Source organism: Lactuca serriola, chromosome 9, assembly GCF_051521515.1.
Source record: "Lactuca serriola cultivar US96UC23 chromosome 9, Lser_US96UC23_V15, whole genome shotgun sequence".
Classification (NCBI taxonomy): Eukaryota; Viridiplantae; Streptophyta; class Magnoliopsida; order Asterales; family Asteraceae; genus Lactuca; species Lactuca serriola.
The window spans coordinates 195,644,591-195,661,368 of NC_136416.1; the positions used below are offsets into that span (position 1 = coordinate 195,644,591).

The window sequence follows — 16,778 nt, forward strand, 5'->3', positions numbered from 1 at the left end:
GATTTACCATTTAAAACTTTGGATTCCATCCAAAATAGGGACTCGGTCCATTAAAGTTTGTTGGTTCGGTCCTTAACAAATATGTGAAGGACTGGGAACGAAATTTATGATCTCTATTTTGCCCCTATTTTGCTCTCTCTCTCTCTCTCTCTCTCTCTCTCTCTCTCTCTCTCGCTTTATTCAACGGTGATATGCCCCTGTATACTCTCGATCAAGAATCGTAACCACACCACCGCTTTCTTTACGTAAGTAGTTGCCCTGTTTCTTTCAGTCCCACAATAACCCTAAAATTTTCCTCCCATTCCATCTCTATAATGTTGGACGCACGTAGGAGCTATCTACCGGAGTAGTTATGGCTCTAGCGGCAACGAAATAGTTGAATACACCAGAATCTCCAACATGGGGATCCCAAACTGTTGACTATTTTGAGAAATTGGAACAGATCGGTGAAGGAGAGTATCGTTACCGAATCCAAAGACGTTAATACTCAACTCCAATGCAATCTCTGGTCAAATCCCAAATTTAATAGGAAGTCTTTCACATCCAGATACCCATCTAGCGCCATCATCCTTAACGACTGCAATAAGTAGCCACCATAAACACCACCGTGAACAGTGTTCCAAGTGCAAGTACCCACATTAAGAACTTGTTTCTCAGAGGAAATCCGGTGATCAAGATAACAATTCTGCCCAATGAAAAAATCATAGTGATTGTATTATACATCACGAAACTGTAGGACTGATCCATATCTACTTCCGTTTGAACTGCGTTTCCAAGAGAATACCGACCCTTTTGGGTGTTAGTAATTGCCCCTCCGAGAGGATTGATAGCGGAATGGTAAGCCATCGCCACCACCATCAAGGCGACAACTATGAGAATCCAATGTTGCTTTTCTAGCCATTGTTTGTCGTCATTCAATAGGAAGACTTTCGTATGTGTATAACAATCTGTTGACAAATCTTACAACTTTGAAAACTTTAAGGGGTGAGAACAACAAGTTGACACTACAACTGCAACCAAGTGTTAATGAAGACTGGGTTCCCTCTTTCAAACTAAACCTGTTGAGAATTGGGTCTTGGAATTTAGGACAAGGAACTAAGGATGTGATTCACCAATAAGTATCTACAAGTGACGTGCAATACATATTGTCATTAAATACTCTATCTTTTTTGGTACTTTTATAAAAAAAAATTAGGTGTAATTTTTGTTTTTTTTATAAAAATGTTGCTAGGATGTTGATTTTGCTTTTATGTATTTATGTGTTGGGTAAAAATGTAATGTTATAAATTAAATGGTAAATTATAAACGAATTATTATAAAAAAATGTTGTTTGAGGGTAATATAGTCATTTTGTATAGTCAGTCGAATGCAAAATCAAACAACAAGTTTCATTCAGAAGTTAACTCAGTCAGAACTTCTAACCCAGTCAGCTTCTAATCCAGTTAGCTCTAACCCAATTATCAACTATCAAACGACTTACTCGCAATTTGATAATCATTTCCAATAGAGAAAATTACAAAAACGGTCCTTGTGGTATGACATAATAGGCATCTATAGTCCAACTTCAATAAAATGGACAAACTTGGTCCTTGTGTTATTTTAATACTACAAACTTGGTCCCTTTGACGTTAACTCTAACTGCAGAGCGTGTTAAATACAATACAATTAAATTTTTACCCTCACCTTTTTTCATTTATATATTTGTCTTTTTTTAAGATGCCATATAATTACAAAAATGGTCCCTCTCACCCACATCCACCCCACTAATCAAACGACCTTCAAGTCAAAATTCCAGAATTCTTGCCCTAATTAGTCAATCAATGCTTTTTTAGCGTCCTCCCTCCACCATAATTCATCGGAAAATTTATGAATTTCCGATCACAAAACCTTAACTCGATAAATTGTTTGTGAATTCTGAAATTCGGATCACGTTTGTGCTTTTCTTATATATATCGAGTCATCTTTGGTCATCGCGGAGGATGATGTCCAGTGTTTGCGAGGTCTTCAGAATTGATCCACGAACCAGGATCGACGTTCTTTACGTGGAATTTTTCCAACATTGCTATAGGTTTCATCTACAGCTTCCTTGGTGTTACCTGCTGGAACGATTAGAAGAATCGTGTAATTACGCTCACACTTCATGAAATTGGACTTGTCAGATTAGTTCCTTCAAATTTACAGTTCTGTTAGAGCTTACAAACATGGATCTCTCCGGTAATAGTCGCATTGGTTTTATTCCTAGCAAAGTTTGTACCTGGTTGCCTTATTTAGTTAACCTATATTTATCAAACAACAAATTTACCGGAGAAATTCTAGCGAGTCTCAACAATTTCTCGTTTCTGAACACTATAATTCTTTTGGGAAATAAGTTACCTAGCAATATACTAGTTCAGTTCTCCAATTTAGGCAGGTTGAACAAGTTTTCAATTGTCGACAATGATCTTTATAGTTTGATTCCACCGAGGTTGTCAAATTTTGACTCCTCGAATTTTGATGGGAATAATGGACTCTGTGATAAGCCTCTTACCAAGTATGGTAATCTAAGCAAAAAGAATCTTGTAATTATCATTGCGGTCGATGCTTTGCACTTACAATCAAGAGGTTGAACACATGTAAGCTGCACGAGAGGCAATTTCATTGGAGTTGAACAGATTAGGTCGGCTTATACATCCTAATCTGAATCCTCTATTAGGTTATTGCATAGTTGAAGAAGAGAAACTCTTGGTTTACAAGTACTAGCCCAATGGAACTTTATCATCAACATTGCATAAAAATAGGAGCTTATTATTTCTTGCTTCTATGAAAGAATCAAGAGATGTTAAGAGAGGGCCGATAACAGACTGCAACTTATAATTTGTTGGAGGTGATGGTGATTGTCGAAATGCCGGAGGTGATGGTGGTTGCAATATATTTGAACTAGAGATGGTTGGATGAATGTGGGCGAGAGGGACCATTTTTGTAATTATAGGACATCTTAATAAAAGACAAATATATGAATAAAAAAGTGAGGGTAAAAAAGATAATTTTACTGTATTTAACAGACTTTGCAGTTAGAGTTAACGACTTAGGGACCAAGTTTGCAATATCCAAGTAATACATGGACCAAGTTTGTTCATTTTTATTGAATTTGGACTATAGATGCTTATTATGCATACTACACAAACCATTTTTGTAATTTTCACTTTCCAATATATCAATATTTAGGTTGTGCGCTATGGGCCAAAAAATGGTGTTGAGAGGCTGATGTGTCTTTGCTTAATGTCGCTAAGGCCATAGAGACACCACCCCGTCTCATTTGGTGTTAAGCTCCATTGCCCTCTCAACATTTCTCATCACAGGTTAAGAAAAAAAAAAACGACTTCACTTTTTTTTTTAAATAGTGTGGTGGGTAGTTCCTTGTAAAAAATAAAAATAGAATGATGTCAAGAATGACATGACAAATGATTAAAAAAAAATAATGTTAAGAAAAAGACCATACCCATAAGTCTTGTAAAATATCAACCAAAAAAAATGTTTTGGTCATAATACCAACTTGTTTTAGCCTGGCAACCAACATGAGTGTTTCATCGCCAATAGGCAAGGATGTCAACTTGTACACATAGATTGATTGTGTTAAAAAAATCAACCTTAAAAATTTTCTAACGAAAAAGAACAAAGTTTGTCTACTTTTTTTATATATAAAAAACATTGAGAGTGAACATGTTAAAAAACATTGGGAGTAAACTTGTAATAAAACATCGTCTACTCTTATATGAACAAAGTTTGTCTACTTTCATGTTGCACCCATCTCATGGTCACACGAGAGGTTACAACCATGGATCATCCACCAGAATCTTAGTAAATGTGGTAATGTGAAAACTAATTTGCATCTACATTAGCAATACAGTGGATGAGAAAACCGAGTCCAACTTATTTATTCAAGGACAAAAGTACGATTTTTGTTAAATGTAAAATCTAAAATTTTTAAATGATAGTGATTGTTTTGTATAAACACCATGATTTAAACTGTTTTTATTGTTTACCTTTTTTAATTGGCAATGTTGAAAAAAACCACACTTCACCTAAAAAAAAAAGAAAAAAAAAACCTAAAATACTATACGGATCAAACTTAGAGGGGCTTGATTTGCTAAGCTGATATACTTGAGGGACCTGAATAGTTCGACGTATCTTACGATAAGTAACATTGACGAAGACCAAATTGAACTATGGAAGTCAAGTCCTTAGACCTTGGGGTTAGTGATGGCGGATCAGTGTTCCTTTCGTCAAACTTGTTCACTATTATTATATGTTGAACGCACTGAATGAAGAAAAAATCAAACATTTTGAAGTGGTAAAAAAAGAAACTTCTCTGATGCCGACATATGAACTTTTTTCGTCTCTCTCCAACTTCAAGTCAAGTCTTCGTTCTTCAGTCTGGTACCTCATTGTCGATTATCTATTTGATATAGCCGCGTTAAAATTTTCCTACATCATGGCATTTTTAACTAAAACTTCACGCTTCATTTTCATGCAATTATAACGATTACATACTCTGTTTTGTTTTGGGGTAAGCTTCAATTTCGGACTCTTTGAAATGGTCGTTGCATCTTAGATTGCGACATCTTAATATTTTTCGTTTCCCTCAAAGTCAAGTCTCTATTCAATCTGGCACACTTAGTATTGTTTAATTTATTTAATCCAGTGTAGATTTGGTCTCCCTTTCACATTTGATTTTTCATGAAATTGGGAGGACTATATACTCTGTTTCATTTAATCTAAGCTTCAATTTCAGTATATAAGGTTTCTAGTTGAGAAATTTAATTAGATTAGCAAGATGGGTAGCATTTTAAGAAGTATATTACCGATTCGATCTTCAAAACAGGATGAAGATGACGATGAATTCAATCCGGAGTACTCGTTTGCCATGGAGTATACTGGTCCTCCAGTTTCTTACGATATTCCTAGAGCAGTTCCCGTTGATGTTGCGTATATTCCAACCGCTTCAGTTGTCTCCACACCTTTTACTTCTGGTAATCTGTCATTACCAGTTATTCATCCTGTTATTAAAAGAGAGCCTAAATCAATCTCCTCTGAAATCGAAGATACTTCTTTAGTATCTGGTTTGATTGTTCCTGATACACTACCAGAGGGAGAGGGAAGTTCTGCTTCATTAGGGTTTTCTGATAGTCAAGAGAATTCTCAAGAATTCTCCATGAGCTCAGAAGGCGATGGTTTGGATAACTATTGCCATGAGATTGTAGAGTTGTGTAATTCCAGTCAACAAGATGAAAACCAAAACGAAAGCCATGAGGAGATTTCAAGTTACGATAACAGAACTCAGGTTGTCACTTTCGGTGAACCCGAGTCCATTTCCATGGTTGAATCAGAAACTGATTACAGTCAATCTCAGACAGGAGTGGTGGTTCAAGAAAGGCGGCATGCAAGTTCTCAGGTCAAAAAGGGGTTATGCCACCGATGTCTTAAGGGCAACAGGTTCACCAGTAAAGAGTTTTGCATTGTTTGTGATGCGAAATATTGTAGTAAATGTGTGTTGAGAGTAATGGGGTCAATGCCAGAAGGTAGAAAGTGTATTTCTTGTATTGGGTACCCGATTGACGAGTCTAATCGAGGGCATATAGGGAAATGTTCAAAGGTCCTTAAGCAATTGCTCACAGATTTCCAAATTAAACAAGTAATGGATTTTGAAGAAGCCTGTCAGATAAACCAACTCCCGTATTGGCTTGTTATCGTTAATGGAAAACCTCTTTCTTTAGAAGAAGTTGTTCAATTACGATCATGCCCCTACCCACCACAAAGACTTAGACCAGGAAGCTATTGGTATGATAAACTGTCTGGCTATTGGGGAAAGGTAACTTTTTACAAAATCAGATATATGTATGTTCTACATTGTTGAATATGTTTTGGATTTTGGATTTATATTTATAATAATAAATTTGGTAAAATGATGAACAACAGGAAGGGCATAAGCCTAGCCAGATTATTACTCCTCAACTGTCACTTGGTGGTTCAATCATGGAAAATGCTAGCAATGGAAACACAAAAGTAAAGATAAACAATCGGGTGATCACTAAAACGGAGCTCAAAATGTTGAAGGTCAGTGTCCTTAAAAAAATGGTCAACCTTACTTATTCTTTGGTCAATATGTAACTTTCTTGAAATATGCAGTTTGTAGGGATCAATTACAAAGATTGCACTGATTTTTGGTTAGGTCCTGATGGATCAGTTCTAGAAGAGGGACAGAAACAAGTAAAAGGGAATATGTGGGAAAAGGTTTGTAGCTTTTATATAAATATTTAAGCTCTTTATACTTTTTTTTTTTTTTTTTTTTTTTTTTTGTTAAATTCGGATGCTGACTAGGACAAATTGGGTTTCAGCCAGGAATCAAGATGGTGTGTGGTATCTTGTCTTTGCCAATGCCACCCAAATCTTTTATGTCATCCGAGGACGAAACGGTCAACAATGGGAGTAAAATTATGCAGAAAAACATTGATATAAAACCACTAACTAAAATACTTCTAGTTGGTCAAGATCAATCTGGGACAAGTGCTATATATAAACAGGTAAAACAACAGTAAAAATAAATATTTTTTTAAGTATTTTGCATACCCTTTTCATGATAATTGAGTTCTTGAACATAAATATCAGGCCAAGACACTTTACAAAATCCCATTTTTGGAAAATGAGCGTGAAGAACTCAAGTCTTTGATACAAAGAAACTTGTATCTTTATATAAGTATTTTGCTCGAGGGGCTTATAAAATTTGAAGAAGAATATTCAATACAAATCAGGAACAAATTAGTTGATCAACCTTGTACTTCAGGTATGATGAGTGGAATTGATAAAAAAAAAAACATTCAAGAATTAAATATCTACTTCAAGTTTTTTATAATCTGAAGCTTCTTTATTCAGCTGCAGGGGGTTCGATTGAAAACATATATTCCTTAAGTACAAAACTGAAAATTTTCTCGGATTGGCTTCTTGAAATTGTGAAGTCAGGCAATCTAGGAACTGTTTTTCCTGCTGCAACTCGTGAGTATTCAGGGGTAGTTGAGGAATTATGGAAAGATAAAGCATTTCAAGCAGCTTATGCTAGAAGAAGTGAAGTTGGTGCATTCCCAATAGTTGCTGATTATTTCTTACCTCGGGTATATTTTACATTGACAAATCCAATTCAGAAAGATTGGGCTTGTTCAGAACAAAATTTCTAAATCATTGTATTTTTATTTTTTACTTTTTTAGGCTGTTGAAATATCGAGTGCAAATTATGAGCCTTCTGATGTGGACATTTTATATGCTGATGGCATTTCATCTTCAAATGGACTTACTTCAATGGAGTTTTCAGTTCCCTCTTCATTTACAAATACCTACATGGAGGTTACTGAGCACAACCACCCTCCACTGCAAAGGTTAGCAACTTACTTTCTTCAAAAAAAAATTATTATACTTTGATTTCTTCTTATTACACTTTAAAAATCCTAAAAAGAAAGTTGAAACGAAAGTAAATTGTTGTTTTTGCATTTTTACAGGTACGAATTGATCCGAGTGAACTCAAGCAACCTAGGAGATAATTGTAAATGGCTAAGCATGTTTGAAGACGTTGACTTAATCCTCTATTGTGTTGACCTTACTTCCTATGATGAATTTTACACAGACAACAATTTAATCTTGAAGAACAAGATGTTAGAAAGCAAAAGCCTCTTCAAAACCATGGTCACACATCCAAGATTCAAAGACAAAGCATTCCTTTTAATTCTCAACAAATTCGATCTTTTAGAAAACAAGATTAAAACAAGACCACTCACGGAATGTGAATGGTTTCATGATTTCAATCCGTTTATAAGCAACCATACAAACAATAACAATAACAGTAACAATAATAATGATTCGTGTGTAGCACAGTATGGATTTCAGTATGTGGCGGCTAAGTTTAAGAGGTTGTTTGGTGAGTTGACCGGGCGGAAATTGTATGTGACATCGGTGACCGGTTTGGAAGCGGATAGTGTTGATGTGGCGCTTAGGTATGGGGGTGAGGTTTTGAGATGGGTGGATGAAGAGAATAAACCAAAGTCTAGTAATAATGAGTGGTCTTCTGAAAGTGTAGAGACTAGTTCATAAGGAGGTGAGGTTGGTATCACATTTTTTGTTATGTAGATAATGTGATTTACCTATCATTGTATTTATTGTTTTGTTTTTGAAGTAATGGGAAATTGTAAAAAATGATTAATGATAATTTGATAAGTAATTGGTAAAGAAGACAATTTTAAGTTGAGCGGCTAACATGCATGGTTCGATGAATATGATGTATGTTTACTCTTTCGTCAAAAAAGATACGGTGTACAAGCATTCAATGCACAAAACATGCATTAATTGCTTGTCATTGTAGGTTTCTTATGAACCAACGTTTTTTTTACAATGTAATGTGGTGAATTTTGTTACAAAAAAGAAAAGCAAAAAAAAGGGTAAACCATAGGTTTCGTAAGAACCTACAGTATACAAGCAATTAATGCGCGTTTTATGCATTGACTGTTTGTACATCATAACTTTTTTGACGAAAATATAAATCATTTAATATCTACTCTTTGGGGAACCGTAAACTTGTCAGAGCAAACAGGAGACCATTTAGAGGTCTACGGTTTTGTATGTAAATTTGAAAAAAAAAATCTCATGTAGTAAAGGCTAAAAAAATCTCATATAGGAAATTGCTACTTTCTTGCATTATGTTAATAGTTTGTACATAGCGTATGCAAGAAACAAAAAAAAAAAAAAATACAAAAGGTTGTAGCTGCCTGCAAAACGATTGGAAAAAGTTTTAGTTATTGCAACAGGTTTGTGTCTGAGGGTGTTTACCACCAGCCGGAATAAAATTCATGCCACTCCCCTCAGACTCCAAAGTTGATGAATATAAGTAAGTTTGATCATTAAATTCCAATATACTAAATGAGTTATTTTGATCCATTTTTTAGAATCTTGCAACAACTGCAGTTTTTGTAGCCTCAATTGTCTTTCCCCTCTTACTTCCATTTAGATCAACAACAGAAAGCACTTCCTTCTTTATAGTCAATCATGTGAAAACATAAAAAATTAGCATGAAACCATCTAAAAAACAAAACTTAAAACTTAAAAAGCAACCTTTTGCTGTGATTTGCTGTGATCAGGCCTAGAAGTAAGTATAAAGAAAGCAAGCATCTCCCTTTAGTCAACACTAAAGGATGATGGAGATTGCTAAAGGACCCATCAAATGCAGGAGATTGCAAAAGGATCCACCAAATGCACTACTTGTAGAAACCTGAAACATGGTAAATGATCAATTTTAAATATTTTTCTAAGGTAAAATACTACTATTTAAACATGAGCTCATTTTTTCCATGCATAACATATTATAAACTTTAATTCAAGACTGTCATCCACATTTAATGACTTAAATAAATCATACTCATTAAAACAATTGAACAAACATATTACTTATGTTTATGTGTTACTAAGTAGCAACCAATTTCTAAATTTACCAATATTTTAAACATTTGTTTGCTTATCGCATTATGCATACCGTCCCATCTTTTCACCACTATTCATTCCTCACGTTCCATTCTAAATCTGAATAAAGTGATCCAAGAAACACAAAATGTAGTAAGATATTGAAGAACGCTAAATTTAGTTATTAAAATTGTCTATGAAAAACGAAATTATGCAAAAGTCTAATTTTATCCTAAGGTAAGTCAAGGTTACATGTAATAGACTATTTGCACTAGATTTGAAGTAGATAATTTAATTTTGAATGTTTAAAATTCTATCAACTTTCTCCACATTGTAGTAGAGTCAATGTTTTAATTGACGATGAGCTTATCAAAAACTAAGAGAATATTGAAAAAGAAATACCATCACAACGATTTGATGCGTAAACTTGACATAATGAAATGTAGAACCTGATATGAATAAGTTGACGCATCAAAGTGAGACCTCGTATTTACAAATTCCAAAACTTGAGGACAAGTTTTGAACTATTCAAAAACTTTTGGTATCCATAACTTATGAGTTTAATATAGGTTTTATGAAAAGACTCTTGGCATTCCATAACTTGAAGACAAGTTATGGAGTTCATAAAAGCATTTATGTAAAACACGGTTCAAGTTCCATAACTTGAGGACAAGTTATGGAAGAGTTAAAACCATTTTATGATGACATTTAAACTGAGACATTTCACTTTCCATAACTTGAGGACAAGTTATGGATTTCATAAAAAAACAATTAGATCAAAAATTCCAACTAACAAAGTCAAACAATTTCCCTATGATCTAATTATACTCATATGTTAAGATAATTCATATCGAACAAGTTTCAAGAAATTAGGCTAATCATATAAACTAATACAAATCATGAAACTTTGACAATTATCTATTATTTGAATGAGAATCATCATTACCATATCAACAAAATCAGATTTTATGAAGTAAAATATTTTGTGGTAATGATTCTAATCAAAAACAGGCCAAAAAACTCGAAAAACTGCTGTCTGGACAGCCAACTTGTCAATCCCCATACTGGACTCGACGTGTCCAAGACAAAATTCATCTTACTCGTCGAGTCCAAGCATGGACTCGTCGAGTAGGGCAGTCAGACAGGTTTTTTCAACTTTAAAAATAAACACATTGCATCAAATATAAAAGAAAACAACTCATGGCTCTGATACCACTGCTGGGTTTTGGTATACTACAACATCCTATGGTGCGCATACAACCCTAAAAGCTTTGGATCTATGTTTTCTCTAATTATACATGCAATATTGTTTCCAGGGCTTTAAGCCTACAACTAGCATGTAAATGATATAAGCAACATAAAAATGAGTTATAGAATTACCTCTTTGTTGTAGCTTGTAGAACTACTTGAGTTTGGCCTTTAAGAACTTAGTGCCCAAGTGTTACATCTCAAATGGAATCACAACACACCTAAGACAAATGATGACTTTTGAGAGGATATCTTAACACCGAATCGGCTCTATGATTCTCCAAGAATACTAGTGTGTCATTTTGGATGCTAAGGGCTTCTTATTTAGTATGGCAAGATTATGGTTATACCATGTAAACCTTAATGGTCATGACCTTTCATATTCCTTAGGCTCCATGAGTTTAAACCCCCATGGATCACCCATGGGTTGTAACATCGGTTTAGCCCAACCTAAAGAATCATGGATTATTGGCCCACACCATAAGAATGAATGATTTACTAATCAACCCCTTATATTTAATTAGTCTCTTTTGATCACAAAATTAATTCCAAATTAATTCTTGATCAATACTAATTAAATAATATGATTTCATATCAATATATTAGAACTTATAATATATTAATAAATCATAAATAACCTCTTCTCAAAAGTTCATCCTATCAAATTGTCCTGGTGATATTCAACCCCAATGGATCATGCTACTCTCGGTCAAGTACATACCAATTATAGTTATGAGCTTAGACACATAATCCAACAGTAACATCATTCCGAAATATTTCATCGGGTTCCAGACCATGTTCTTCGTTTTCTGGACTTACAGTACCATTCTTGAATCCCTACAAAACCTACTTCCAGACTAATATTACCGATCTGAAACACACTACAATATACTTACATGAGATTCATACACGTACATCGAGAAAAACATAAAAAAGGATAATTTGGATTCAATCATAGTATTCTGGAGTCGTTCCTCGTATTCCGAACCATTCCGGAATACGTAAATCCGTTTATAAAATCAAATGCAAAGTAACTTAAAGAGTAGAACTTACTTGACGAATCCATGCTAAAAATTAGGTCCGAAATGCGGATAGAACGTGCTTCAGATTTGAAAATTACAGAACACGTATTCCGGATTTTTATATATGAGACTCATATATATACCATTGGGGTACAATATTAGATTCGGATCCGTTTTTCATGTCCGAAATAACCCATTTCTGGACCAAATGGTTACCTTAAAAAAATGGTTATTATTATTGAAACACCATTAAAAAGTGATTAGATTACTTAATTTTCCTAAAACATAATTTGATGTGAAAATCAAAATTTTATGATAATACAGTGATTTTCTTGCTATTTGTCCAATTAAAAATTGTTGTTAATAATTGTGAATTTTAAAAAGAAGGCATTTTAGTTTCTATTAGCTGGTCAGCGAGGGAGGTAAATAACCCTTTAAAATATCTGTCCTTAAACAAATTTTTTGAAAATTTAATTCTGATTATGCAAAAAGCCATTGTGAACTTCAAAATAATTTTGAATTCAATAGTATGGAATTTTTTGTTAAGTTTTTTTTTCTGATTTTTATACCAATTTTATGAATTTAATATAGATTTTGAGCTGCTTTCTTCAAATTTGATGAATCGAACACCTAAATCATGAAGATATGTGCGAAACGATCCATCAAATAGAAACGAGATTCACATGAACAAGTTTTATACTAACATATAACACAATAAACACAAACATATACCATCAATATACAATTATACATGAGCAAGGAGGTAGACACTAGACAGTAATTAAGTTTCGCTAGCAAGGTGCGAAACGATCCATCAGCCAAAACACCGTCTCTTCTGATAACGAATCCTCCGTCGCCGGCGATTTCAACAACACTGAAGCAGGTTTTCCCGCCTCAACCAGAGTAAATCCTGATTGCTCTTGTTCTTCGATTCGATCATCAGATTCATTTTGAGATATTTTAGATCTGATGAAGAAACTATGCTGCTGCTGCTGCTGTTGATGATTTTTCTTCAACCGGATCTTATCGGTAAGCTTCGTCAACTCTCCCATCCATAGATTCACCGCCGTCGACATTTTTTCTTTTTCTCTCGGATTTTTTTTTCAAAAATACCTTGATTTTCTTACACGTAAGGTATGATGGATGAATAGAAAAAGGGAATCTATTTATAAAAAGATTAATGGAGAAGAGAAGATATTTCATCGGAGGGAAGGACCCTACGATCATGCGACCCGACGGTCTAGGAAGCGTGTTAGACAGGGACGGTGGCGGTGGTGGCCCATGTTTACGTAGGCGGCCGTAAAATAATGAATAATTTGCAATGCTGACTCTTAATCTGATCCTTATTTCTCCATGATTATCGCATGAATTATTTGTTCTTCTAATTTTATTTTATCTTAGAAAAATTGACGATTTAGGTAGGCAATCATCGTCACGATGATCGTTCTTTTTTTTTTTTCTTTATGTTTTAGATCTTTTCTATTAAATTATTATGGTTTGCATCTACAAGTATGATACTGTTTAAGAAGTTAAAGTTATTCAACTATCCATGTCGACAATAACTTCTTAGTACACACTAACAAGATACTATAAAAACAAAGGATTAGAAGTTCATACAAGGCTATTTAAGCCACTAATGACTTTAATCAACATCAAGTTATAATGAATATGTACAAATGAGACATTGTGAGTAAATTACTAAATTTGGAGTTTAGTTCATTTTGGTATGATATTTCTATCCCGATTCTATCTTATGATTACTATCATGCAAAACATAAAATATCATAGGCAGGATTCCAATCATGACAATCTTGATGCAAACCACTCAAGTTTTCACTGGTTAATTCAATCTGAAGTTTGATTCATGGGACTTTGAGAATACAAGATTAGTTTGATTCAAGGGATTTTGAGAATACAAGATTGTCTGAGTTCTTATCAAACTTCTCAAACCATATGCATGTGATATGTGTATATTAATAATTTTGGGTTATGTTCTCAAATAATAATTTTGGGTTATGTTATCACCGAATATATAATATAACTGATTAGTATTTTAGAGATGCATGAGGGTGTCACATTTTATTTAAGAGATTAATTCAAACTTCAATAGAGCCTCAGTCCATGTTTAAGAAGCGGAATTAGACTCCTGGTAGCAACGCTAAGCACCGAAGCGCAGCCTCACCTCCGGTGTTCACATTGCTTAATTAGGTCCTCGGTGATTACAAGTAGTTCTGGATTTTGAATCTCATATTGACAATAATGTTAAGCACCAATACAATTCATTGCGACTGTTCGCATTGATTCGCATCCAGTTGCAACCTGGATCCCTTTCGCACTCAAAATCTTATTCGCAATCAGGACCCAGACCCGGCTTGGAACTTAGACCAACTTCAGAATAGGAACTCATCTTGGACCGTAACTCAGATTCGTATCACCTACTATCCAAGTGAGATTTTGATTTAGATTTCATCATGTATCCTATTTGTGGATTAAAAATGGAGAACGTGTAGCATGTTATCTTTAGATGTGGTATTTAGATGAAACATCTCTTTATATTAGATCGACATTCTTTACGTATTTTAAACAACACACATATCTTTTAAAAAAATATGTCCTTGTTTTTGTTTTAAAGTTTTCAACTATTTGGATTATCAATAAGTTTTATTGTTAAAGTCTCTTAACTTACATTTTCAACACCACCATTGTTTCTTAAAAACACAATTGACAATTTGAGATCCGTTTGTTTCGTGGACCAATATTATGGGTAGAAATTTAAAGATAATATCTTAGTAATTATTTACCTAAACAAAAATGGGGGTGTAGCTCATATGGTAGAGCGCTCGCTTCGCATGCGAGAGGCACGGGGTTCGATTCCCCGCACCTCCATTTTTATCCCTAATTTTTCACTTTCTAGCACCAAATATATGACTCGTAATCCATAACGAGTTTATTTTTTCCTTAAATTTCCTATTGCTTTGATGATTAAATTAAAATTTTTAACAAAAGTGATTATATCTTTTGGGCCATTAGCTCATTTATAAAAAATAATAATACAATTCGTCGTTATACTAAAAGTTGGTCAAAATGTACAAGTGAGAAAGCAGATGTATAAATAATAGGTGCAAATGGTGAGAAAGGAAAGACCAATAGGTTGGCTTTTTGTGATCCACTTGGGCTCGAACCACGAACGTAAACGTAACCCCTGGTGTGGTCCATTTGGACGCGAGACGAACCTAAACCTAACCCTTGGTGTCGTTATTCGTCCACTTGTCTACTGTGTATACCTTATTTTTTGTTTTTGGGTTTAATGATAATATAATATATAAAAAAAAAAAAAAAAAAAAAAAAAAAAAAACGTGATTATCATTATTATATGTTTTTCGGCTCCAATGATTCTTCAATCACAAATTTATATTTTCAAAATCATATCCGTTGTATATTTATTTTCAACATTCAATGCATAAACTATCAAAGATTAAAAAGCTAATATTGTTTTAATATATTGGTCACAAACTTATACTCTTAAGGTATCGGACGTATCAAGTGCACATTTTCTTTCGATTTTGAATGTTAATATTCCTTTTTACAAAAAAAAATTTATTCTTATTTTGTTTAATATTATATACTTTTGATTAAAATTAAATATATTTTGAAAGAACTGACAGTAATATTTTTTAGGTTATTGTTAGAAAATTTTTATTATTCTGTCTTAGTTTATGGGAATGTCTCAACTATTATTTTTGAACAGAAATATCTTGATTATCTAATCTTACATGATAATCTGTCATTTACGGTTAAAAAACAAAATATGGATTTTCCGTTAATTTGCGCAAAATATTAGATAATCAATATTTTTTTTTTAAAATAACACCTTGTTTCTGAGTTTTATAAAAATAATAATAATAAAAGAATGGGGAAAATATAAGGAGAGAAAAGAAAAGAAGGGGAAGGAGAAGAAAAATATATTTTGTTTTGTAAGTTGAAGAGAATTGAAAAAAAAATCATTATTTCTTTTCAAATCGTTCCAAAGTAGAAAGAAACATTTTATTTTCTTTCGATTCTTTTCATTAAAAAAATATTTCTTTTCATTTTCATCCATTTTTTTCATTCCGCTTGTTGAACTCACGAATAATGTAAAAATTGGAAATTTTCTATAAACTATAACAAAATAATAAAACTTTTGTATGTGTATAAAAAAATTTATAATACAGTCCCATTCCCATTTTGATATTTAAAAAGGAGTGAGATATTTCTTAAAAGGGAATATAATATAAATATCTTGAGAGAGATGTCGATTCTAATTTAAATCAAAAAAAGTATGTATGATTGTTTGGAGTGAAAAAACAAAATTAGGGTGGAAGATCTTCCATTCTAGTGTCCAAATTAGTCCAATTGTGGGTCAGCAAAATTTAAGATTTATGGGCCTACGTGGAGATAACATTTTATATATAACTCATAAATTATCAGAACAAATGAATTTAGGGCTTGTTTGAGACACGGAGTATTTAAAAGTTTTAATTTTTACCGTTTAACAAAACGTTCCGTTTTGAATAGAAGTCACGTTTGGCGCTATAATTTCTAACATTTAGTTTAAACAAAACGTTTTAAATCCAAAAGTTACCACACGTATCGTTTAACAAAACGTTACCCACTACCCGCTAATTTTGTCGAACAGACTCTTAGAACCGCAAGTGTTGTCCAAAAAAATAGAACCACAAGTATTAAATAAATAAAATCATTATCACACGGTTGTCGGTTTATTTGGCACTTGTTTTTGATATGGCATGTTGATTTGTCTTAATTTGGTGACATTTGTCAAAAAATAATAATAAACTACAATAATTTTTATACAATTGGATATCATCATTAAAATAATAAAAATTCAACCAAAACAAATCATCAATGTAATTTTAAATGGTAAACAGTATACACTATAACAATAAATACATTACATATAGGAAGATCATAGTCTAGACGATATGTATGCAGTCTATCAAAAAGATACATTGATGATTTGTTTTGTTGAAATTTTCA

At 33.2% G+C, this 16,778-nt stretch overlaps 1 protein-coding gene and 1 non-coding gene across 4 annotated transcripts; both read left to right on the plus strand.

Annotated features, from left to right (window-relative positions):
• The first annotated feature begins 4,286 nt into the window (after nt 1–4,286).
• LOC145072792 (extra-large guanine nucleotide-binding protein 1-like) lies at nt 4,287–8,258 on the plus strand. 3 transcript variants are annotated; one of them, XM_079019268.1, is made up of 9 exons: nt 4,287–4,416; nt 4,862–5,848; nt 5,956–6,093; nt 6,166–6,270; nt 6,375–6,560; nt 6,646–6,820; nt 6,910–7,145; nt 7,240–7,406; nt 7,527–8,258. In XM_079019268.1, the coding sequence occupies exons 2-9, from the start codon at nt 4,904–4,906 to the stop codon at nt 8,113–8,115; spliced, it is 2,541 nt and encodes an 846-aa protein (XP_078875394.1). In that variant the 5' UTR covers nt 4,287–4,416; nt 4,862–4,903; the 3' UTR covers nt 8,116–8,258. The 3 variants fall into 3 exon arrangements, with proteins under 3 accessions (XP_078875394.1, XP_078875395.1, XP_078875393.1); XM_079019269.1 differs by having other exon boundaries at nt 4,402–4,546; XM_079019267.1 differs by lacking the exon at nt 4,287–4,416 and having other exon boundaries at nt 4,437–5,848.
• A 6,299-nt stretch (nt 8,259–14,557) lies between these two features.
• TRNAA-CGC (transfer RNA alanine (anticodon CGC)) lies at nt 14,558–14,630 on the plus strand. The gene has a single exon. It is a non-coding gene; the product is annotated as a tRNA-Ala (tRNA).
• Nucleotides 14,631–16,778: the final 2,148 nt, after the last annotated feature.

Excerpts from the sequence above, each read along its gene's own strand:
- LOC145072792 (XM_079019267.1), top strand. The coding sequence starts at position 4,814 with ATGGGTAGCATTTTAAGAAGTATATTACCGATTCGATCTTCAAAACAG. Across the intron at positions 6,821-6,909 it reads TGATCAACCTTGTACTTCAG|CTGCAGGGGGTTCGATTGAA; the intron begins GTATGATGAGTG and ends TTCTTTATTCAG. Across the intron at positions 7,146-7,239 it reads CTGATTATTTCTTACCTCGG|GCTGTTGAAATATCGAGTGC; the intron begins GTATATTTTACA and ends TTACTTTTTTAG.